Below are 23,243 nucleotides of genomic sequence, written 5' to 3'. Positions count from 1 at the left end.
CGAAGTAAATTGGGAAAATATTCACTTTCACTCATATTTGAGAGTCCAATGTAAATGACGCACTAAAACTGCACAATGCTTTCAAGAACGTGACGACTGGATACGATCCCTCACCAAACAACACCATTTTTGTACTTTAAAATTGATTTCAAAGTGCGGGGTTTTATTTTCAGAACATGAATAGACCTATATTGCCCGATCCTGGTAACAGACTCCGCCTGGTAGAACATTCTAGACGGTTTTGATTTTCATACAGGCATTTTAAATCCGCTGATACTAATCAATATAACTGTTTTGCTGTCGATTATCTAATAACTTCACACGGCTACTGAAAAAACAAAGAATAGTTCGCTTTGCAGTGTGATTAGCACCATATAAGTCTACTCCGCGATATCGGTTGCTGCATGCATTTTAAGGTGTGGCCCAGGCAAGTCGTGGTATTAAACACCAGCTAAGCTGGTCACCGGTTGAATAAAGCAAACAACCGAGGTTTATCCATAACAAACAGTCTTCTATAGAATTCTTTATTTTCTGCTTGAGCAGAGCCCAAACATTGACTTCTGTCAACAGGGATGCCCAAAAACCCGTACATAACAATGTACCCGACACATTAAACGGTAAAAATGTTCCCTTATAAATGTTTTGAATTCAAGGACTTAAAAAAACTACTGGTATACTGTATTTTGTATTGTCTTTGTACATCTTATTCTTTTCAGCAAACTTACCATTGTTTAAAATTGTTAGAACCGAATATTTTAAGACTGGGGCAATGTAAATCTGACCAACGGAATTAATAAAGAATAGTCGGATTAGCATCGACAGGCCGTAAATCATTCAGAATAGATCATTCCTTTTATCAGTGATGTTTTGAAGGCTCCCGTTTTACAAAGCAAGCCTTGGATAATCTAACAAGCGAAATTTATGATGTTTTTCAAACCAGCTCGATCCAGTCTGTTTAAAATGCGTCTTTGTCTTCAACACAAACCACTGTCTCCTTAATTACCGCATGAAATTGATCAATTGAGATATCTTTTCGCAGTTCACGGAAAAGTTCTCGTACTACCCCTGAATGCGGAAAGCTTATCATATACATTGGCCCCTTCCACGAAAAACATCAAACTGTATATGTAGCTTAATAAGCAAGCAGAACTGTGAAATCAAACAAGATGACGATCCATTTGGGCTTAAAATATCACGTGCATTGGCAGTGACTTTTCAGTTTCAGGGCCAAACATCCAGGTTATCCAGCGGAAACACTTATTGTCACTTTTAGGGGTGCTTAACAAAATACACGGGTGTTCAAGAACACTGCAAAGAGCGAACATGGTGAAAGGTTATTGCAGCTCCCGCTGCTTTCTCAACGACGTGGTTTCGAAATCTTTATCAGTAAAGCTGTACTTGTGTCGCTGTGTTATTGTTACACTTAGCGGATCAGCTGCAATTCTTGTCATTTCATAGGATTGCGGTATGACGACTGTTAGCAGTGTCAGTTTTTTAAAGGTTCTTGAGATTACCCTACGGAAACATATTTCATTTGCATGAACACCAAAAGGTCATTGTACCAATCATCCATGACTGCTTTGAAGCGGGAGTCGTGGCTATTTCGTGACGTTAGACTGGTTAATGCCTGTCTTTGGCTTAGAACTACAGGTCTTCTTTGTCACTGGGGTACAGTGTTCAAGCAGTCGACAAGCAACATTCCCAGGTCACTGAGCGTCCTATACCAAACAACGCTTTTTGGTAAAGGCACACTAGTAAACAGCGTTAAACCGTATTTATTTGGAAAGTACTAATGGGTCAATGGGGGTGAAGAGTTTAATTCACCTTGTCAAGAGCATCCTGGAAGTTATCACAACGTGAACCTCACGCAATTCATCTTCTTTCTCGACGGGGTATTCGCGATGACACTTAATCTCCCATTAATCTTTATTTTGATTTTTAATAGTGAACAGTTTTCAATTAAATAGTTCAAAAATCGTGCTGTGAAGTAACAGCTTTCGGTGGTTTCCTGTGTCAAACAGCAAAATATAAAAACATGAAAATAGAGTATTGATTCGTACGCCAACTAAAGATGAATGCTGAAATCCAAGAGTGTCAAGTCTCCGACTTAGATAAAAGCACTAGAAAAATTGATTTAGGGATATTTAAAAGCCATGATACAGCCAATATACAGTCAATTTTGCCACTTCATCTCATGTGATAAAACATTAGACCAGGTGATTTTTGTGGTACACTGCCCCTACGTGGAGTGTTCGGCAAGGATTCATTAGGAAGCTACTCTTTTTAAATTGATATGGGAGGTTCACCACCGGAGATCAAACGAACGAAAGTTTCTAAACTAAGCAAAGTAATGAAGCTAAGGCTATCGCTCTCAACGTTTCTCACTTAACTTTGAAGGTTTAATGGAATGATTGAGCACTGGCACAGAAATGGACAAGTGGTCAATTAAAACAAAGAAGTAAAAGTAGAATGGCTATTTTATCGGCGTTTAACTGCAGTTTTATCGCATTTTCTTTTTGTACTAAAATGTTCAAAGTCCCTCTTTAGAGCGTATATTTAAGCGTTATCCTCTGTGTAAATTCCAGTAGTCTTAACAATAAATATATCTAATTTTACTATTTACATTTTAATGTAGACCCCCAACGGTGATTGATTGATTTCTAAAGTACACAACTTCGTAAGGTCCTTGTAAGTTATTTGTAGTTTTCTTTAGAGAACACTGAAATGACCATATGAAAGTGTTCTTATATACCCTTGACATTAAACAACTTTGTCAGTTTTCTCCATAATGTATTCACTTGTAGGACCCCTGTGTAGGGACAAGCCCTCCCCACGGTGTACGTCGTGTACATATCGAGTTGACTTTGTCACTTTCGTCGAGTTTGTCAGACTAAGGTTGTTGCGGAAGTCGGGATGAACTTGTTGAGTGAATCTCCGGTTGGTAAGTGAGGAGAACTATCAGCACCCATAAGTGAAGCAGTACCTAAGAAAAATAAAAAATATATGAAAAAAAAATATTGGTACGAATGCACATGGTACAAGCACGTTTACCAAGGAATAAACAATACGTCCTTTCAGTAACTTAGAATACATTGACAAAATGAACGAATGTTTAAGAGAATTATCGTGTTACACCGCAAAACATTCGGCTGTTTTTTGTATGTAGCCCTTTTTTGCCATTTCTTCTTTTAAGGAAAAAGAAAAGGCAACAAGAATAATTACAAAACAGACCATTCAAATAGCCGGCTCCGCCTTTGCAACCTTTAAGGTGCATCACTGGAACAATCACAACGGATAATTACACCTTCTAAGGTGGCAGATGTTCACAAAGAAGGGTGGGGAGGGTGTGCCCTTTACTCGATTTTCTCGGCACACAAGGATATATATTTTGACTGACGATAAACGTTTATGTAAGTGTTTGTCGTCGCTAAAAGCAAGTGTCACGATTAACCGACGTAATCAATGAATAACAGGCTATATAAAAAGGATATCGTTGAGAAAAGACAGTAATGACACAGAGACGGCACGGCGTAAATTCTTACCATGTAAATGATGACGAAGAGTCGTGCGATTGGATATCTTTTCAGAAAAAGACCTAGTCGTATACTGCAAAAAAGTTAAAAAAAATAAGAGAAGCCCGGAACCTTCAACCGCTTTTCGAGAAATACTGTTTCGCGCATTGAACGCCTGCAAAGATCTTAAAACCACTCAAAAGAAAATTTTTAAAGCGTGTCTATGGACCGTTTTTTTTTTGTTTGCGCTATGGTAAAAGCAAAAAACATTGAAGCTGCTAAAATGTACACAATTAATAAGCTTTTAAACTTATGACAACGGTATTGTGCATTATGATGTTACTCTCTCAGAAACCTTTTAGGGATGTTTACGCTACCTTAATATTCCATCGAAAGTTCCCCCCACGCCGATGATTGTTCGCAAATGCTACACCTGTCAGCGATTGTAATATTCTTAGAAAAAAATCAAAGCATCCCAATTTTTATTTCATTTCACTGTATCGGGTTTTCATGAACCGAGAACAGAACCTTCCAGATGCAACAAATATTAAGTTACCTGAATTTATCGATTTCATTGACTGCCCTGTTGACTTTTCTCGAGTCGTTGAGCTGGGATGGCATTATTGACGATATTGATCTCACTCGTGACACTACAATGGAGTCAAAAGAACAAATTAGATTCAAACTGCGTGCAGGTAGGGTAGAAGCATTAAGTCTAATAGACAAAGTGTTACCACGAAATCCGCGCACGAACATAAACGGAATAATTCTGCGTGTCTCATTTCCTTTATGATTGTACCTTTCCTTGAATCTATATGCCAAACCTATTTCTTAAGGGCCATTCACCCTGCATATGCTTTATTTTACTTTTTAACATTCCATTTTTTCCTACTTTTTTGCAAAAAATAAAATGCTGCTGAATTATGATGTCATCGCGAAATGTGATATATCTGTCCTTTAATTAGTCCACTTCGCATTATATTTTGCCTTATCTTGGAAAACAATAAGCCGATCAATTACAAAATAATCGACGAATATCCTATTCCACGGCACTATATGGCAGACTGAACAATCGATTTTCCCATGCATTAAAAAACATAAGATAATCATTGCCTATTTGATCTCTCTCTTCCAGTTTTGTTACTTAGGGACGGACCATTAGAAAAGTTATGGGGGGAGGGGAATTTCCGAGCCGCAGGAATTTTTTTTCGTTACCAAATTCCTTGTATGAATTTGTTTTAGGCCATAGCATGAATATTTTTTAGGATTAATTGGCGTGCAAGAATTTTTCTCATTTAATTTTCCCTTGCGCGAAATTTTTTTTTGTACTTCGCCCGCCCCCCCCCCCCCCCCCCCCCATAAGTTTTCTAATGGTCCGTCCCTTAAGCCTTTATTTCAAGCATTAACCTTGTTTCTGTAGTCTGTTGCGACGGATGAACATGAATTGAAAATTGAAAAAAATGGGCTAACTTTTAGTTTTAATGCTATGCTTACAAATCACCCAATAAATATTATGGTTACTGCTCCCTGATGAAATTTGATTGATATCTTTTGGAGCATTTTATACGGGTAAAGGCACTAAAGGTAATATGACACAAGACGATTCGCAATGACGATTTTTAACACAACACAAATGTTGGAAAAATATTGCAGTCATTCGAAACAATGTAACAACAATGTTGTAACGCTGTGTTGCACTAAAATCGTCGTTGCCAATCGTCCAGTGTAACATCACCTTTTCTGATGTAAAACAGCAATGTCCTCGTGACATAGCCCCTTTATGGAAAGCGAAAGGCGAATGGGAAACTCAAAACCTGACAAATATTGTAAACATTGTCCAGAGAATTACTTTTTTTTCTGTGGTTTCTAGAACACTTCACATGGTCCAGTATAGAAAGTAGAGAATTACGAGAATGCGAGACCTGTAACATCGAGAGCCTCGCAATATCTGTTTAACATTTTAGGGCCAGAAGTTATGGAAAGCTATCACATCCAAAATATATTAATATCAGCAAGTGCACAGCAACAAACCAATGAGTGGTGCCGTCTCGCCCAGTTGTAGACCTGGATCAGTACAATTAGACTTGTACAAACGGTTATTTGTTTAAATATATATTTTTTGTTTCATTCTTTTGTTTCCTTCTTCCCCTGGGGGGGGGGGGGGGGGGGGGTACTCCGCATATGAAAGTGGTGGGGATGCTCGTCGTCTCGCTTAGGGGTGTAAATTTCGGATTTTGGTCTCATTTAGGGTGTTCTGGGCAAAACACCATCATCATTTAGCCGTGAAGTCTCGTTTAGGGTTGCACGCGAAAAAATATATATTTGATATTGTATATTTTTAATTCGTTTCATTTACTCCATTCATATAATCCAAGTTTTCTCATTCGTCTGTGTTTTAACATGGCCTCTTTTAGGGATCAAAAAAATGCTTGGGCCACGCCCAGATCGGTCTCCTTTAGGTGTTTAATTCAAAATTTCCGACGAGCATCCCCACCCCTTTCATATGCGGAGTCCCCCTTCCCCGGGACTTCTTCATCGCCTTGCCGTAAGGATCAGTTTGCCGTTTCAAATTTATCACATCCAACGTTAATCCTACTCCATCAAACGTTTTTATAGCTAAATCGTAGATTACGATGTGTAATGCACCTCTCCCCCTCTTGTGCTATTTAGGGGCCGACCATTTAACTCTTGAGGGGGGGGGGGGGGGTGGGTGATTTTGAAAAAAAAATTCCTGCAAGCGCTTGTCGGAAGAAAAAAATTGCATGCAGCACAAATGTAATAGAAAGCTTATGGGAAGAAAAGGGAAAAAAAATATCCTGCCTACCAGATTGCTAGAACAAAAATTCTTGATGACCAGAAATCACCCATCCCTCCCCTCAAGAGTTAAATGGTCGGCCCCTTACATCGATTTTCCGTTAACGCAACAAAGAAGTTTCAGCTCCGATCTATACCGAGGAATCGCACCGACAATTAAATATTTTTCTAACTTTTCAGAAATTCTTGAAAGACAATAAAAAAATACAAACGTGTATTTTCGTCAGTGTCATCAAATCCGTTGTAAGACGCCGATGGTCCGGCCATTAGTTTCGAGGCTGACGCTTGCACATCTCTATATTGTTTCTAGAAAGCAAGGTGAGAATCAAGAAAGAAGGTTTAGTAGTTATTAAAGTTATGCATTTTTCATGGTAGTAATGCATTCGTGATAACGACCATTTTAATTGTGTGATTGATATTAGGTGAATACGGTCAGGATGCTAAGAAGGTTCCTGAACTAGCAACAGATCGTTGCCTACGCATCATTAAAATTTATTATATAAGTGGCCGTTTTTCGTGATGTTGGAAAAATGCAATTTTTAAGTCATCTTACTAAAAGGAATAACACGGTCGGCAAGTATCCAAGGTCAGAGCATTAAAAATAATGTGTGACCTTGATCAAGTTCAATCTTGAAAGTGGTCCTTGTGGTGGGCGTTTGAAGGTGAAAGGAAAGAGGGGGTCGGAGGAGTGTGAGGACATGAAAGGCTCGCGCGCTTTGATTCTCACTTCCCCTTCCCCTCTAACCACAGAGCAACGAAGGTATGAATGATGTCATGCCAACTAAAGCTAGGAACGACAAGCCTTTTTGCAATTTATACCCTTTCAGTCGAAGCTGCTGGAAAGTCACACGAGTCCAGTAAGATTCGAAGGCAGGAGTTTCTATCGGTTGAATCTCCAGCCATGGGTGTCTCGAAGCGCCTTCAATTTTCGCCCACCAGGCGCATCGGAACACCCACGCCTGGAGAATGAGGCCCCCAGTGTCCATGGCTACCTAAACTTTTCTTACAAAAATTGGGCAGAGTATCGTGCTGTAACTAAAGGCCTGGGACTCCACTCTGCAGCGAAATAATTTGACTTTTCTCAGACCTAAACCATTATAATTTACCTTACTTTCACTTTTTCAAAAAAAAAAATGAATATTATGCTCTACAGTTTCGACCTCTGCGTTTTTCAATGAATGTACTTTATTTTCACTGAATCAAAATCGATCACAGTACAACTAAAGAATATAATTTTTTTTTTCCAGATGAAACTGATTGCTTTTTATAATCTTCTAGAAACCGTTTCCCGTGGCATTCCCTGACAACTGACTTTGCCAAGAAGTAAAATATTCCCTGACTTTTAATACCCTGACCTCAAACACATTTGCATATCAGTTATTATTTCCTTTATTGAAGAGGCCTCTACACTACCCACATCCACTCAGTTGTAGGAAATAGCCGCTTATCCTAGAATTACATAAAACCACCAGTTAATGTCCTTAATTTTTTAAGAACCTCTACACTGTATGTTCTCGAACACACTCCACAGCATATTGCACGTGAGGCGAGTTTGATATTAATTTAACTAATGCGCTGGAGGGCAATTACTGCTAGAGTGGGAGCCAATTGTTAGGGTAGAATAGGCCGGATCATCTAAACTCCGCAATTCTATGCAGTACTTTTGTTTTTAAGCTAATGTTTCAACGCTAAGACTTATTATTTTGTCCTATTTCCTATCAGGTGTTGCGTAGGTTGAGATACCCTCGGAGACACTCTCATTCACTAGCTGAAATTCACCTTCGCCTCAGTGATTAAGGTCACTGAGAGAACTATAAATATAGTGAAAACGGAAAATGTACAAACAAAATAAGTGAAAGATAGACGTTTACAGTGTTTATTACCTCCAGTCGCTCAAGCTGTAGCACTAAGGAGTTCTTCTCCGTGCTCAAAGCCTCAATAAGTGTTTGTTTCTGGATAAGATTTTCCGTCAATGCTCTAACACGGTTCTCTAATTCCTCCTCACTTGTAGAAGTAAGAGCCTTGGTTGCAAGCTATAGTATCAATAAGATCATGGTTCTTTTTTATTTGTAATCACGCTTTTCAACATGTTTCAAACGCAGTCAACTAAGATGCTAATTAGCGGACACCGCTGGGAACGAAAAAAAGTGTCCCGCGTGTCAGAGAAGTACCCGCCCTGTGGAGAGTCCAAGGATTTGAGGGCGAGAACGACTACAAACACCAGAGATTTGACATAGAGCTTTTTCGCGAATTCTCAAAAAACAGACTCCCCGGAGAGCTTCACTGTACTTTCACCAAAGAAATTAGCACTGTTGATGAAGGTTGAGACCCCTCCCTATGGAAGAAAGATAGAACTTCTAATATCTTGTTTCCGCCACTACGACATTCTCGCTAAACCTCGTAGTAGATAGAATGACGAAGGCTATCACGTTTTCCGCCCAAACGACGCTGGTTCACGCGCACTACTTAGTATCAAGAAAATCTCGTAGTCGTCCTCGTCCTCGTCTTAGAATCTAAAGGACTCTAATATGTCAGAACAACGGCAGGGACCCTCCCCCCAACTCTAGGTGTCCGTTCTAGGGAGGAGCTCGGCTTACATAGGTGTCTTTTGAGAGCGTTGACTGTAAACCAGCAATACCAGTCACACCCCCTTAAAGTGATTGATAGCAGTGTGGTGTGCGGTTCATCACAAGTTAGCCGATTCCCAACTGTAGTTCATTAAAAATCCCGAATAGAAAACTTTTCTCGTGTTTTTTCCAACATCCTACTTTTATTAGTCCACCGAAAATTGGAAGCACCAGTCAGAACGCGTTGAGTAACTCAGTCTTTTCATCTCTAATATCAGCTAGATCATGGTGATTGCCACGGATGTCAGTTTTCAGAATGTCCTCATCGACGAATGGCGTCAATGTAAGCCGCGGGACAATGACGTGAAATGATTCTCCTTGCTTTTAACAGTATTAAAATTGTGGATGTTACAATTCCAGTTTTTCCCGACTCAAATTAAAACTCCCTGACCATTTCCTGACCTGTGGCAACTATGAGCTATTAGACTGTTAAACATTTTAAGCCTTTCAAGCCTTTGTGATAGGATGTACCGATGTCTGAATCCGTATTCTTTAAGGATATAGACTAGACGCAAATCCTATTTTACGCAATAAACTGACACTGTGTCCGGATTTGGACCAGCTCCTTCAACTAAACCCTATAAAATCACTCTCATTTACCTGATTTCTCAATTTCTGAATTTCATTTTCTCTCTCCTGTAGAAAAAGACAAGCTCGTTAGTAGATGGGCACAAGGTAATCCTTACCAAATAGGAAAATGAAGAAAACTCGATCACATGAACTCGCCTGTATTTGACTCATGAAACTGGTTTTGTTTGTTCGTAATTCTTCTTGGGCGTAATGCAGGTCCTAAAGGAGAAACTGACGTTAGATTTATGCATACATATACTCTCCGTGTTTATTAGAGAGAAACTGCTCGCTGATTTTAAGACCCAGTTTAGAAGCAAAATTCCGGCTTTCTTTGGAGATTTTACTAGGACAGGATACCACCAGTCAAAGCCCTTGCAAACATTTTAGTATCAGGCCAGTAAAGTCGTGGAGAGTAGGAAAAAGATGTGCCCTCGTTTCTATCACAATTTTGTCATATTTTAAAGTCATTGAGTTCAGCACTAATGGGTGGAGAAAAATTATTTTACAGAAAAAATATTTTTTGTTTTCACACGATAGTTTTGTTGTCCATACCTGAAGATGCTGTTGTATCTGTTGTTCACAAGCGTCTCTCTTTCTCTTTTCATCGTCCAAAGCACTCTCTAGCTCCTCGACTTTCTCCCGAGCCAACTCAGCCTCTGATTGTTGCTGTTGCTCCACCTCCTGTTTTATTTAATACGTCAGTTAAAACTAAATCAGACCTTCTTACAAATTCCGAACCAACTGACTTAAATATTTACAAAGGTCTGCAATTAATCGTCCAGAAATAAATGTTTAAAACCTTTATAAAGTTTTCTAGAACCCCTAAAATGCCTGCCTCTCTCACGAGAGTCGGTACCTGGGCTTAAGGTTTGGAGTGCCACACAAGTGAGCTACTAAACTTGCCACAAGTCGGCCTCACGAGTTTCACTTTAAGAGCAGAGAGCGAGCGTTATTAAATAGGATGAAGGATTTTTTCGATAGTCTACTGAGCTAGTTCTCTGTATGAAATTGCCCACACTGGACAGCGAGCAACTACAGTAGTTAACACTGCAGGGTTGGAGTATATTTACCTGCAGATCAGCCTTGAGCTGTTCCATGCGGTATTTGAACTGGTTCACCTCGTCTCTCAACATGTCTCTTTCATGACAGACCTCTTCATACTCTGAACTACTAATGCCACTTGCAACCTCTCCATTACTACCATCGCGAAGGCTTGATATTACCTTGTCTTTAGCCTGGAAGGGAGAAAAGCACAAATAATAAGGACAAAAAACTTGATAATGTGATAATTTCTACCAAGCTGTAAGTCAAGCGAAGATCATATAGCATTTTGCATCCCCCGGGGAAGCTCCACCCGAGAGAGGTACCTTTTACAGGCTTTTTCAGGTATATAAAAGGAAAGGAATTTCACGAGTTGAAGAATATGAAAGGGTACGGATTTACAGGATCTTTAATTAAAAAAGGCACGGTATGGCCGTATCATTTTTTAACATTCATCAAACACTACATACAATAGACTTACTGTTACATGTAGTAGGTATGTAAAAGGCCTAGGGACACTATTTTTCAGTGGAAGTTATACAGAAGGGGCACCGTTTTTGCCAAAAGTGGTATACCAAAGGGTTGGACCTCTGGGCGGAGCCTTTCCATATAAAACGTTGTTGAATACCCACCGGGCATTTTGTAGTGCATAAGTACTGCTGTCTTCCTCAATTTATCGAAGATAATCGAAACTGCGAACTCCATCTCTTCTGACCAGCGTTTTGCCTTTATTGACTTGGCTAAGCCAACCACTATACAAAAGTTTAGTTTTCCATGAAAGGATACTGACATTACAGGTAAGACCTAGATAACGTTTCTGTGAAAACTGCCACCTATAACAATTCTGCCGCCAATATCTATACAATGCGAAATCTTAAGGATGTAGTTCTTGCAGACTTTCAAACGTTTGATCTTGTTTGCATGTCATCTGTTTTTGGTTTTACTTTTTAGTCTTTTAGTGTAACCCACGACCTGGCGCCTGTTATTTTTAAGTAACTTAACGCTATCTACCGGATAAACCGCTATCTAATGGATAATGCATATGGTTTCCGGAACACATACATTGGACGGCGATTTTTTCGGTGGATAGCCAAAGGTACAACCATGGACTAAAGTCTTGGGACACTTTTGCAGTTGTGGGGCGTTTTCCAATTCACACATGCGAAGCCCCTCCCCCTCGCCCCACAAACAACGTTGGGCGCGTGTATCCAGAATTTTTTTTCGAGTTTCAACTTTGTATAGGGTGGGGGAAAGGAGAACTGCAAGAAAATTTCGAAAAGGATGCACTGTTTTAGGAGGGAACCCAGAAATTACAGAAAATTATGAATACTGCATGATTGTATCTTTTGAAAAACCGGGGCGGGGATGGTTTGGGCGCCTGGAAAGAAAAAATGATAGCCCCCCGCCCAATTCGTACCTGAAGGATCCTGGCTGCTTTGTCCTTGTAATCTTTTAATTCTTGCTTAGCAGTTTCTAGACTTGCTTTGGCATTCTTGAGTGCTGCTGTATTTTCGTTGCTCTTATCTGGTATATAGCTAAAGGTCACACTCTTAAAATGAGGGCGCTTACCGAAAATCAGAACTGGCAGTAATTAAAAACTAAACGATAGCCTTCACTCAAAATTTTCCCTACCAGTCACCAATGCCGAGCATATCATTCAAGTATAGACTGATGTGGTTGGATAGACCTCATTAATAGTGGAATTCTTTTCACAATTGGAATGGTCTGCCAGCCAGTTCTAACAAATGGAGAGCGCCCTAGAGTACCATGTATCTTGCTTGTTGTACTTTGGTACTTTGGTAAAAATTCTGCAGTTTTATTGGCTGAATGCAGCTGTAGTTCAACTAAATTTGAAGTACCGCGACCTCTCTTTTACACCTCCCACCACAGGAGACCTCCTTTACCCCCGCCTTTTTCCGGGGATAGGGTTCTAATAGACAAGGGAGTTAAAACTTGGAAGTAACCACTGTTTAAGGTACTCTTAAACCAAACCTTTGCATTTGTGCAATCCGCACATACTCATTAAAATGCACTTGATGGCAAAGAACTGTGTTTGCATCATAAATCAAATTAAGGCAATTAGAGAGTGGAGCCCTAATTACGTTTTTACCTTTTAAGCGGGGAGGTTGCTTAAAAGAGAGTAGCCTGCATAAAGGCGCTTTATGAGCCAAGCGAGGCGAACGCAACATTTTGCGCGAAGCGCGAAACGAGTGCCGCGTTCGCCTCGCTTGGCTCATAAAGCGCCTATTGTGCAGGCTAAAAAGAGAGAGAAGGGTTACTAGAGAGATCAAGGTAGTTGAATGTAAAAAATTGAATTTCTTACCTAGTTTAAAATTGACAGAAATTTCACTCGACTAATTTTTCATTCACGGTGTTAATGCCAAAAAATGATAATAATAACAACAAAAAAACAGACACATACCAAATGCAGCTGGCACCAGATTCTACTCCTTTGCCAAATCTGCAGAATCATCGATATCAAAGACATGTGCCATGACTGTAAACAATTATTTGAAAATATTACATATAAAAGGATACTCTTCTCTTCATTAAGTTTCTTTTGCATGTTTTTGAGTGACTCTGCCATGGCTTGTTGCTCTTCCTGTAGTTTATTTTGCCTTTCTATGGCCTCTTGCTAAAAAAGAAATGCACAGCAATTTACTTGTCTAGCTCTGCAAACCATGTGTATTTTGAACTTTGTTTAAGACAACGAGGCCAAATTGAAAAAATGCCAGCAAGGATGTCATGACCTAAAAGTAAATAAGTAAATAAATTTTATGGAGCTTTGGGTAGAATACCTTTTAAATTCCTGCAAATAAACCAACAAGGAACATGAGGTACAGCTTAATAAGGCAACACAAAAACAAAACTCATGTTTCGCTCATGTGTGTGTGCCCTAATGACGCACAGCTAATAACATATTCAATATGTTATTATGCCCAGTAAGTATACACACTGTAATACCATGCATTGCCTTAAGTAACTGACCTGCATTTTCTTATGAGACTCTTGGCTAGCTTTGAGTTTTCTCTCTGATTCATCTAGTTTAGTTTTTAGTGTATCCAAAGCCTGACTATGCACTCCAGTGGATTCCGAATGATCTTGGAGCAACCTACATGCAAAGAAAATAATCATTAGTTTACATAATTCGCAATGTAGTTGTTTTCAGTCGATAAATAAAGCATGCTCTTGGAATCTTCTAGCTTGATGTTTCCAACAAATACTAGAATATCGAGTTTGAGTTAAACAATAACACGATTTAAATCATTAATATGGAAATACTTTTCACAACAAACCCTTTCATGGCCTTTTTCAATTTTTGAATGGGATCACTAAGCAAAAATCCATCAACATGGCTGCAAAGAATGCCTTAAAATACGTTAAGCTGCCAAATTTAAAAGTGATTTGTTAGAAGCTAATGAACTCGAATATATAACTCCAAAACGTCGCAGAATTTTACAGACGTTACGTTTGTTTTGTTTTGTTTTCTTTTTCTTTTTCAGGTGCCCACGGCCACGGACCCAGTAGTGCAATGGTCAGTGCAATGGCCGAACGACATCACGATACTTGACAGAGCCGGAGTGCAATGGCTCTGCCGAGCTACGCCTGAAGTATGGTGGTGGTAGGGAGGGAAGCTCGTGCCCCCCACTATACAAACGTCTGTAAAATTCCATGACCTTGTGTAGTAATATATTCACTCTCTTTGGACATCTCTCCTTTAAACTTGGTAGGTTACATTATTTTGAGGCTGTCTTTACAGCAGTGTTGATGGTCAGAATATTCGGTAATTGATCTTTATCAAACAGTGAAAAAACTATGGAAGAGTTAATGTAACAAAGTGGCAGATGCTAGTACAGTCCAACCCTGCATTATGGACACCCGCTCAATATGCTTGCTTATTTCGAGCGAACTCGAACTCCATTAACTAGCTTCATCCATTCCTTCCGGTTTTCCATGATGTTCTTCAGTTCAGCTATGCTCAAACCAGTATCATTTTGCAGCTGGTCTACGTATGTTAATGCTGGTCTTCCTCTCTTTCTTGCGCCATGCTTTGGTTCCCAGAGTAGTAAATCACTTATCACCTCATCCTTTTTTCTCCAACAGTGTCCTATAAACCGCAGCCTCCTGATCATCAGTGTATCTGTAATCTTAGGAAGATTGCCGTACAGTTCTTTGTTGGTTTTATGCTCCTTCCAGGAAACTCCAAGAACTGCTCTGAGCATTCTTGTGTACGTACCATCTAGTCTATTCATCATCTTTCCAGTCATCGTCCAGCATTCAGCACCATAAAGCAGTACACTTTCAACTGTGGCCCGAAAGAAACCTATTTTGAGATGATTTTTTAGGTTTGATTTCCACACTTTCATCATTTTGTTGAGTGCACTCCAAGCGTGTCCAATTCTTATATTCATGTCCTTTTCACCGGATTGTATCCACGAACCAAGGTATTTGAAGTTATCTACTTGCTTCAATTTGTTCCCTGCCAGTGTGACAAGATCACCTACAGGTTGATTGTACAGCATGTATTCCGTTTTCTTGTAGTTAACATGCAGACCCACTGTTTTCGCAGCAACCTCCAGTCTTAATAAGAGAAGTTGTGCCTCTTCAAGATAGTCAATATGGCTCAATATGGACACCTCGCTATTACAGACAGTTTTGTTTGTCCCTGGGGAAAGCCCTTACATTTTCTCTCAATTCAACCCGCTTATATGGATGTAAGTTACTGCGGACAACGGACACTTATTTCTTGCCCAATCAACAAATTCTCATAAAAGCAAACCTCGCTCATGCAGACACTTCATTATCAACTGTATCCTGTAATAGACCTTTCCTTTTTGAAGGTAAAAAAACCTTCAGTTGACAGCAAGTCCATGTTCCCAGTGCTACAATACACCAGATAAGGGTGATTTGTAGAAGTCAATTTTTGGCATCAGAGGAATTTTGCAGAGAATGGTTTTGAGCAAGTACTAAATAAATGAGTGATTTTCAAGTGTTTCTGTGGACTTAAGCCGCATAATGACGGCTTTGTGAAGGTTACAGATGTTTAATTTGACAATGCTAGTCCTCTTTTATTTCTTTGGTATTTTGTTCTAATAAAAGGTGCGTTTTTTCACTTTCATAACATGACCAGCTTAATACGGCCTCTCCGTTAATGCGGACACTTTTCATGGTCCCATCAGTGTCCGTATTAACTGGGTTTAACTGTATTGTTGGTTAGTTCAAGTCACCCGAGTAAGAAGGCACTTTGCAATCCTGCACATGTACTTTGCGAATGGCTAGCCTGTTACAATAATGATTACTTCACACTTCTGACCTTTCTCTTTCAAGTTGGTACTCCTCAATCTGCTTACGCTTGCTCTGCAACTCCTGATCTGATTCCTGTACTCTAACGCGCAAGACTGCTAACTGTGAGTCCTTAGCATTTAGCGTCTCTGTAAAATCATCTTCCTTTGACCTCAGCTGTCTGGTAATTTCCTCAGAAGCTAACAGTTGTCCCTGGCATCTTTGAAGATGTTTCTCTGTTTCTTTTGTTCCTGATTTGAGATAAAAAAAAGTAAGTAATGGATTACCTCACCTTTACCTTAACCGTTCTTGAAGTCATCTTGCTTAAAACAAAATTAACACTGTCAGGTTTATTCAGGACTGACTAGGTCAACAGCAGAAAAAGCTACTTTATTAGATGGCTTCAATAGTACGCATGCTCTGATTGGCTGCTAAGTGGGCATTATTTTTTTGTAATGACTGGGCAATACTAGCGACACAGTAAAGTGTCCAAGGCATATAAAATCTGTGTTCAACTTGACAGTGGACATCAATGTTATGGTCGATTGACAGCTGTCGAAAGGGTACCGGCTGACCTGTGGGACAGGGCTGTATCACGGGCTCAAGTGCACACCTCACTGCAGTGCCTTGTTTTTTCAAGTTTTCTGCTGACCAGTTATTAGTTTTTATTTGACCACAGGCTTAGGTCCATAAAGAAAAGGCCATATAATAAATAACTTACTAACCTCGTCCGATTGGTCACTACAGCGAAATCTCAGACCTCAGCCTTGATGTATTGACAAAGCGATACCTCTGTCTGAGAATTCCCTGTTATGACCTCACTCTCAGTTAATAAGTGGTATATAAAAATGGGCAGCAAGTAAAAAAGATGCCTCCCAAATTCATTGCCTATAGTATTGCTTGCTTGCCCACTGTTTACCTCCCTCCCACCCCCTCCCATCTCATGCTTGTGTTACTTGCTATTTGTTACATTCCCTTTGGTTTCCATTGAGGAAATATAGAGGATGTGAAGAGTCTGTTACCTTAACCACCTCACAGACAGTCAGGGATGTAGCGAAGGAGAAGATAAGAAGGCTTTTTTGTTAGTCAAGCTGGCTTTTTTACTCAACTGCATCTCTAAATTCCCTCATGTCTTTGTTTTTCATTGCAATTAAGGCAAGTGGTAAGCTCTTTTTCAGCCACAGAAATTGGCTGGGAGCCGGTTGTTAGCAAAATCCCTGCATAGCAATGAGTTGTTGATCATGGAAGATTTGGCCTCTGCTCTTTCATGGTGTAATATGACTGATACTCACTTTTTTCAGCTTCTTTTGCCCTTTGCACTACAGACACCATTTCTTCATTCAAAGAAGCCACCTCTTTTCTCAGTAATGTGTTTTCTAGTTCAAGGTTAGACATATGGTGATCATCTGTGTGGTGGCCACTGTTTATTGCAACAACATCATGCTGAGGCATTTCTTGTGACTTGGGCTCTTCCACACTGGGACCATTAGAAACAGCACTGACCTCATGAACATTATCATCAGTTTTTGCAACAGTTCCTAGTAACAAAATAATATTTAGCCATGGAATACTGTAACCTAGAAATAGAGAACCGCCAATCAGGGAAGCAAGATACATGTAACTTGCAATCCAGATTCCCACCATGCTTAACTTCCCTAAAATCTAATCACTACAGTGGTTTTTAACTCATTTAGCATCATTCATCAGTTAGAAGAGCCTTTCGGGATGAGTGTTGATGGTTACCACTCACTAGTTGCCATGGATACATTCTGTTCATCTCTTATATGCCTGGCATCACCATCCTCTAGGGCAGCTACACTGTCTTAACCTCATCTACTGTTGATGAGTTTAACAAAGAGGTTTGTAACCCTAAACACTATATCATGATAAAAAATGGATATTTCTTTTCATGTGATACCCTACTAAAAACTTCATGATTCTCGAAAAATTACAGCAGAGAATCTCCACACATTTCAATTCTAAATAAGAGATAAAATAAAAATTTTGAGGGCATCAGAGTAGCAAGTGTACCAGCTCACCCTCGTTAAGTTTCCCATCCATGGAATCAGCTAGGGTCTGCTCCATATTACTAATGGGTTTTGACACCACTTCTGAAGAGCTTTCCACAGACACCTTTGGCTTGATCACTTTTCGTTCTTTTGTAGCAGGAATGTTGCTATTTAGGAACTCAAATAATTTATCATCACTTTTGTTTTCTGTTCGTGCCACCCTAGGGGGTGTCCTGGTACCAGAAGGAGGGAGACGAGACTTGATGGGAACTGTGGGGCCACCTGAGTGCAGAAAGAAATGAGAAGACATGATTGTCACTATTGTGTGAAGTTACTAGCAGCCTGAGAAAACAGCCAACATTTTGCAACCCCACTACTGGTTTTCCCACAAAATGACATCTGAGAAACGAGTGCAGAAATTCTATACCAATGACCATCACAACCCAGACCTGGTCAGTGCTTCTGATTGCTGAAAATTTGCTTCAACCAACAAGAACCACTTCCCAGATCATCAGTATGATATTTCTGCACTTGTTTCTCAGACGTTATTTTGCGGGGAAACCAGTGGTGGCCTCGCAAAATGTCAGCTTTACTTTTCTGGCTCAGTTACTAGAGATCCTAGTAACATGAGAGTCACATGGGATTTCAAAGTTTCTTTGTTGTGAAGAGTATTTGGCTGCTGACAGCCACTAAGATTAGAGAATTTTCTGAGAGTTATGAATAAGCTTGTAATAGCTCAATATTTTAAGTCAGGCAAAATAAATAGTCTCCTGGTGTGAGTGGGCATGAGATTAAAGTTAATGATTCCCAGGTGTGAGAGGTTAACAGATAAACAAATAGCTCTGGCTCCAGTCAATCAAAAGGTAGATAATGCTATACACTGAATAATAATCCCTATCCAATCAGGGTGCAAAGAAAGTCGGTTCTACAGCTTGCCACTCAGGCAAGTTGTTGCTAGTATGCACTAGCCCGAGAGTCTTTTAAGTAGCCCAAAAAGATTTTTGATGAGCAGCACTGATTACAGTTCTTCTGTAATTTGATTTCCCAAAAAACTTCAATCCCTTCAGGCAAGTTAAGAACAGGATTCACTAGGTCTGATTGCAAAATCCACTAGCCCTGGGCTATCAGACACGACTTTCTTTATACACTGGCAATTATGGATAACAAGATTGGTTTCTCCAACACTTATCCACTGGATAGATATTTCCCCATACGATAGTGATATCTACCATTTGAACAACTGTGAGAAACCACATTGCTAAAAGAAGACAGTTTCTAATAATTGTAATGCGTTAAACTGAACATACTCATTTTACAACATTTTATTTGATGGGAAAGTGACCTGGGGTTTGGAATTAACACTATGTCACAATCTATTTATGGTATTCATCATTAAAACAAGATGTCATTGGCATGACAATTTTCATCGCCCCACGCAGGGCTCAAAAAATTCCTGTCTGCTAGTTTGGGACTAGTCAATTTTCTTGCTGACAAGTAACTTTTAAAGGTTACTTTCCCAAAATGCAAATCATTACCTAAGACAAGGAAGTAATGGTCCCAGGCAAGCCAAAATAAGATTGCTCCTTATTCATACTTTGTTAGCTCTGCTGACTAAGTGGCTATTCACATGATCCAGAATGATTTTCATTCTGGAACAAGCTCATTTCATCTTCATATATTTCTCTGTATTTGTTTACATGATATCGAACTGACATTTCATTCCAGTACAAGTAATTCTGGAATGAGTCCATTCCAGTTTTCAACCTGAATTGAAATTCGTTCTGGTACAAAATTTCATTCTGGTACAATGTAAGCTGAAAACAAACTTTGTTCCAGATTGATTGCAAATCATGTGGTCTGGGACATGTTGTACACCCATATCTGATCTGGTGTGAGCAAGAACTCCTCAGGCTGAGCCGTTCCATTTTATCAGGTGAATGCAGTACAAACCTCACTCTGGAATGAAACTCACTCTGGAGTGAAAGTCATTTTGGCGTCATATGAACAGTCCATAAGTACAAGAAGACCATCCATGCCTGTTGTCTATCATGTGAACTGTGAATCACTGAATATACAAACCTAAAACACTAGTGTCACTTGCTGATCTTGTAATATTTCCCTGTTGTCCACTGGGTGGTACAGAACTTGTTCTTTGAGTAGAAGCAGGGGTCACAGATGGTAAAGGTGTGGTACCACTGCTGTTTAGTCCAACATTTTGAATGTCAGCTTGTTCCTTTGTCAATGCTGTGGCTGCAACATTGTCAACTTTCTCCAAAAGTGACTCTGCTTTGCCCGCGAGCTCAGTAAACCATGACATGGTGAGTTTTAATCTAAAAATTTAATAGCATGTCACTGAATTCAACAAAAAAATAAGTGTTCTACAACAGTTTTAGTAAGAAAATTGTAGTGGCGGAGACAGGTTAAAATTTTGCACTCAGGAGGGGGCTTCACCTCCTTCAAATTTCTGGTGAAAAAAGTACAGTGAAGCTTCCCAGGGTGACAGTTTTTTGAGAGTGCACAAAAAAAAATTAAAGTTAAAACTTCTCCTTGTAGTTATCCTCATCCTTGAATCTAAAGGTCTCTAATAGCGACAGTTCGCATTACGTTACCTATCAATATTAATAAGCTAACAACAGACTCATTAGCTGCTGAGAAAATGGGTTCTTCTGTTTCAGTGGTTGGCACATTTGAATCACAAAGACAATGTTTACAGACAAGAGAAATCACTATAACTTATCAGTACCTTATTGACTAAACAATACTACAGAACTAATCATGTGACTGTGGAAATGGATAACCCGAATTACCATTCATTATTTTAGCACTTAAAACATAGTCAGGAGCGACGTTACATTTATATCTCTCAAGAGACAGTATATCCGATGAACTTTGCTTGTAAAATAAATTATTTACCAAACAAGCACGAGAAAAGCATCACAATTGTACCACCAAAAAATTATACTTGCAAGATGTATAAACGTCAAATTGATACTAAGAATACTTGGCAATAATTGTTCATGTTGTATTTATATCTGTCATATTTCCTGGAAGGAAAGCTCGCTGTGGTGGAAACCTTTTGAAGAGATACTATCAAAAGCTTGAACGCATTCCAACGTCATCAAGCTATTTGACAACGAAATGACCACTCAGTTAAGTGGAAAAAAAAATCCCACTAGCGCCAAGGGAATACTATTGAGACGAAAATTTCCAGAAAAGTGTTTTCTAAACATTCAAGACAACCTCGAACCCGAGATCTTAGATCAGGCTGATTTAAACGTGAAGGCGCATTCGATTATTGGCTAACTGCTAAGATTCGTGTGATATGCATAACTTACCCTGGAAACTAATAAACCTCTTCCTTTCTGAACTTAAAAAAATCCCATTCCTGAAGAATCTTCTGTGAGTAAGCAATGATTGTTACCTTTAGCGAGAAATATCAGACAATATCGATCCTTGCAGATGCAGTAGATTGCAAGAAGGCCGCCATGTTTACATCGTACGTGTCACAGCAATGTTACGCACTCCCCCATGGAGAAAACCGCAGGACTTTGTGTTGGGGGCTCTCAACTGATATTAATAAAAAAAAGTAGCAGAGAAAAAAGAAAATGGATGTACGTGTCACCTTTATACCCCATCTCTGCAAAAGGAAGAGGTAGATGTGTGGAGATTCTGTTTCAGAAACAGAGACCACAGATTTCTGACAAATTTTTTACTGGGGGCTTCAAAAATGCTTTTCCTTTTTTTTTAGGCAAGATGGAATTCTGTCAGTTATTTCTCTAGGATGATGGTTCTGTTTTCCTTCTCAGCAAATTCTTTGAAAAATTAGCTTGGCACTGCCTTCCATTCTTTGATTATTTCTGGGCAATTATCGGATCCTGATAATCAAACCAAAACAACTATTGTGCTGTTCTAGCTTCCCAAAGAGGGTTTTCATTTTTGTTTGGAAGTCCTCAACATCAGAAGTAGACTACCAGCAGTCTCTGTTTTGTCTTAGTCCATCGAGACATGCAAATGCCTCCGCTCGACGGTCATACACGCATGTACTCCCCTCACTAACTCTGAAGAAAAAGAGAGATTGCTTGCAGTCTACATCAAAGTTTCAGCTAGTGACCATAATGGAAGGATGATGGGACAAGGCTCTCTGCACACGAGTGTAATTTGTTGGACGTCTCTAAGGGAGCTAGTAACAAAGCCTGCAGAATGGGAGGTTGCAGGTTCGATTCCCGAGGCCAGACCACACTGAGCTCAGGGTCTAGAATATCTAAGGAAAAAGGTACTTCCTTAGCAAAGCTGTGCTCTAAGAAAAAGTGAAGGGAGCCCAGTGCTCAGAACATGTAAAATCCAGGGTGCCTGGCAAAATGATTCAAGATGCCCAAGAGCAAAAGTTAACAACAAGGGGCCACTTGGCTCTGCAAGAGCACAGCCTTGCTTTGCCTTGCAAATAGGCACAGATGACTGAAAGCTATTTCTGTTCACCTGGCTCTTGCCGTCCAAGGGGAGAATATAGCTGTGATGTACACTAAAAAAATCATTGTATCTCGTGAATAAAAATTATTAAAAAATCAGATATCCATTGGGTACATAGAAAAAAAATCTTTGGCTGATAGTATTAACCAGCAGGGTTGCAAATAATATTTTTCTCTTGAAAGGATATATGTCCTACTAAGACACCATCTTGGTCAGACAAAAAAAAATTTTGGTTGGACATCACCAAAAAAAGGTTGAACTTTATATCAGGTGAAACAGAGGACATACTATGCTAATGTAAAAGAAATCTTCATTTACCCAAGTCATTGTTGTTTCATGACCTCAAGATTGTCCTAACACAAAGTAAGATTTACCCGAGGTAGATTTTCATTCTTCCTTACCGTAGAATGATTTACGACAAAAAAATTCTCCCGACATAATGTCCAAACACAAGTGAGATCTCATCGGACACTAGCAAATTTTGGTTGGTCAATATCCGATGAGCGACTGTTATTTGCAGCCCTGAACCAGGATCTCATGACAGTAGAGGCAATTCGTAGAAAAATTTATTACATAAGAAAACCTTTCCGTTTATCCATACATATTTCACTTCAGAGCCTGCTTCATTTGAGCTTAGATAACAATGTTTTTGTCAATAAATATTTTTGTTCTTCAGTGACCTCAAAATATACTGGGTTTCATATGTCAAATTTTACAAATTAAAGACCCTTACATTCCGTATCTCACTGCAAGAGGGAATACACCCAAAGAATCGCCTTTTCGATAATTTAGAAAACAACAGAAGCTGAGGTTCCAGTACCCTTCATTGTCTTCCTTCTCAATTGCAAATCGGCCCGCAGTTCATTTTTCCTTTCGCTTATCTCCATCTCAATGTTGATGTTCATTTGCCTCTTAAAGCC

At 39.5% G+C, this 23,243-nt stretch overlaps 1 protein-coding gene across 1 annotated transcript; it reads right to left on the bottom strand.

Moving 5' to 3' along the window:
* Window positions 1-1,919: 1,919 nt before the first annotated feature.
* LOC140943172 (golgin subfamily A member 5-like) lies at window positions 1,920-21,344 on the bottom strand. Its single transcript, XM_073392235.1, has 17 exons — window positions 21,192-21,344; window positions 19,936-20,186; window positions 17,887-18,138; window positions 17,140-17,385; window positions 15,879-16,098; window positions 13,553-13,676; window positions 13,103-13,199; window positions 11,982-12,088; window positions 10,594-10,758; window positions 10,076-10,204; window positions 9,680-9,742; window positions 9,554-9,589; window positions 8,210-8,359; window positions 6,539-6,632; window positions 4,069-4,162; window positions 3,543-3,606; window positions 1,920-2,983 (listed from the first exon to the last, which is right to left on the bottom strand). Exons 2-17 carry the CDS (start codon window positions 20,171-20,173, stop codon window positions 2,891-2,893), a joined length of 2,172 nt encoding a protein of 723 aa, XP_073248336.1. The 5' UTR covers window positions 20,174-20,186; window positions 21,192-21,344; the 3' UTR covers window positions 1,920-2,890.
* Window positions 21,345-23,243: the final 1,899 nt, after the last annotated feature.

This window comes from Porites lutea, chromosome 7 (assembly GCF_958299795.1).
Source record: "Porites lutea chromosome 7, jaPorLute2.1, whole genome shotgun sequence".
Classification (NCBI taxonomy): domain Eukaryota; kingdom Metazoa; phylum Cnidaria; class Anthozoa; order Scleractinia; family Poritidae; genus Porites; species Porites lutea.
The sequence above is the reverse complement of the archived record's forward strand: the minus strand, read 5'-3'. Positions and strand labels throughout refer to the sequence as shown.

Excerpts from the sequence above, each read along its gene's own strand:
- LOC140943172 (XM_073392235.1), bottom strand. The coding sequence starts at position 20,173 with ATGTCATGGTTTACTGAGCTCGCGGGCAAAGCAGAGTCACTTTTGGAG. Across the intron at positions 16,099-17,139 it reads GGCAAAAGAAGCTGAAAAAA|GAACAAAAGAAACAGAGAAA; the intron begins GTGAGTATCAGT and ends ATCTCAAATCAG. Across the intron at positions 8,360-9,553 it reads TTCAGAAATTGAGAAATCAG|CTTGCAACCAAGGCTCTTAC; the intron begins GTAAATGAGAGT and ends TTGATACTATAG.